Raw genomic sequence first — 2,282 nt, forward strand, 5'->3', positions numbered from 1 at the left:
TGTGTGTGTGTGTGTGTGTGTGCCACCTGGTATCAATGACCACAGCTCCGGGCGCTCTGGTCTGCTGCGTGGTCATGGTGTACAGGGTTTCTGGAGAGTCGGAGCGATCCTTGATCTGTATCCTGGTCAGTATGAAGAACAACAAGCTGTAACAGGCTGCAGCAGCTCATATCATCCACACCTGCAATCCTCTGTAACTCTAACAGGATATTCAAATGTACCAGATGAGCTGCTGTAAAATGACTGCCCTGCTTTCAAAAGCAGAAAAAGAATTATTGTCACTTCTGTGTTGCTGAGCATTGAAGAACAAATCCAGAATGGCTTGTGGCAGCGCCCCCTGCATAGAAACAGCGCAGGTCCAATCCACGACATTTTTTAAAAACTCTGTACTTTGTTAGCCTGTATTTAAACATGACAGTGAAGTTGAAGCCTAATCCTAACAGCAGGATCAGCTGTGTTTAGCTGCACTGTCTTGTGCATCGTGCTGACTGTGCAAACTTTCTTGCAGCTCAGACAGTGGACAGGCTTCATTTTTAATACGGGCAATTAACTGGAACTAAGGGTGGCAGGCTAACTGTCCCAAAAACACACAGCAAAGAGCAGAAGTCTACAGACTGAAACTTCAAATCAGAAAAAAACACTCAGGACCAAGTACCCTGTCCCTGTGGGAGCTCTCGGTTCAGGTAGTTTTGCTACCACGTCTGCAGCTTCCTGCTTCTCCTCCACGTTGTCCTCCATGTCGTCACTCTCGCTCTTCATTGAACCGTAGCTGGACGGTGGCCTTTTCCACTTCTCCTTCTCCTCGTCCTCCTCATCCATCTCATCCTCTCTCTGGAAAATGCTGGGTGAAGGAAAAGAAAGTTTTAGTGTGCACCTGACTGTTTCTTAAACATAATTCTTCTCACATATATTCACTCATATTAAGTTTTGGTTGTCTGGCTGTGACAGAGAGGTGTAAAGGTAAACATTTTTTTCTGAATTGCCACGTTGCTTTCTGAAAGACGCGCCTGCACTTACTCGTTATTGTTTCGTTACTACATTATTGGCTCCCTCGTCAGCCACTTTATGTTTTCCTCCTCTGTGTTTCAGATTTCTGTGACCGAAGCTAAACTCGCTCCATCACATCCCAACTGGCTCCAACTTAAACAAATTAATTCCTGATGGTGCTAAAGGCTGTAATACTAAAGCCAACAGGATGGTAAAGAACAGCAGACAGTATGAGAGCAGAGGGATGTTCAGAGTAGCTTTAACAGCTTTTTCAAATTCTAAATGTATGTGTAGCTTATGGCATTGAAACATGAAACATGATGTGCACTACTTTGTTAGTTCGGTGCTGCACAGCATACAGTTGTGTTCCTTTGCAAAGGACGGCCCAGTGCATCCAGGTGCAACAAAGGGAGCAGTGAACATGTTTCTGGAGCACTCACAGCTCTCCTGGATCCATGACACAGTGACACATGCAGGAAAAAGAAGTCTGACTGGAAATTCATAGACTAGTTTTCAGCAAAGATGGCGGTTGGCCCACAACTGCCTCCCTGAAGTTAACAGCAGAAACGTGAAACATCAGCCAGTCACAGTGACGTGACGTTTACTTTCCTCGCTCGCTGTAAACGCGGATTTCACTCGCTTTCTTGAACTCTTGCCCCCTGTGTCCACACAGCTGGGCTCTTTCTTTTCACTTGTCTCTGCTGTGACAGGGAAAAGGTCACGCAGGAAGAGGCGTGACGGGGGGGCTCGCTGCATACCTGATAGTAATAAATGCGTGTTAACACTTGAGTCAGAGCTGAGTGGTCTGTAGCGCACAGGGAGAGTAAACTACGAGGTCCCGTCGGAAACACTGCTTCTCTCCTGAAGTCGCACACAAGCTGGGAAGATAATGACAACACCCACCTTTCGACCTCCGTGTCCGGGTCCATGTTTGTGGTTGGAGCAGACTGGCACGGCACGGAGCCTAGGCGGCTAAATGTTGCAGCACACAGTTACTTTAACACGAAAACAAGCCGACCGACCTGCCGCGCTGATTAAGCTAAACTATACCACTTCCAACTTTCGTTTTCGACTCGTTTCCTTCCGCGAGCAAAGTGCAACGCAAACCCCAAGACTTCCGGGACAGCTTTTCGAAATAAAACCATGATCGTCGTTAGATACGAGTATATTTTAGAAAGCTACGTGTGTATGAAAACAGACACCACGGGCAGTGCTCGGGGCTGCAACACCACTGCTGTAGACCGCAGAGCTGCGCATGATCTTAATCACGGTCATAGAGCAGCTCAGATGTTAGT

General features: G+C 47.1%; 1 protein-coding gene across 1 annotated transcript in view; it reads right to left on the reverse strand.

The window, feature by feature from the left end:
- nlrc3l (NLR family, CARD domain containing 3-like) overlaps positions 1-2,236 on the reverse strand; it is an 11,185-nt gene extending 8,949 nt beyond the window's left edge. Inside the window, exons 1-3 of the mRNA XM_005752282.1 lie at positions 1,891-2,236; positions 656-841; positions 27-122 (exon numbers count right to left, since the gene is read on the reverse strand). Of these exons, the coding sequence (XP_005752339.1) occupies positions 27-122; positions 656-841; positions 1,891-1,916 (308 nt within the window). The 5' untranslated portion in view covers positions 1,917-2,236. The remainder of the gene's footprint in view (positions 1-26; positions 123-655; positions 842-1,890) is intronic.
- Positions 2,237-2,282: the final 46 nt, after the last annotated feature.

Source organism: Pundamilia nyererei, unplaced genomic scaffold (genome assembly GCF_000239375.1).
Source record: "Pundamilia nyererei isolate P.nyererei 1_Seehausen unplaced genomic scaffold, PunNye1.0 scaffold00351, whole genome shotgun sequence".
Taxonomy (NCBI): Eukaryota; Metazoa; Chordata; class Actinopteri; order Cichliformes; family Cichlidae; genus Pundamilia; species Pundamilia nyererei.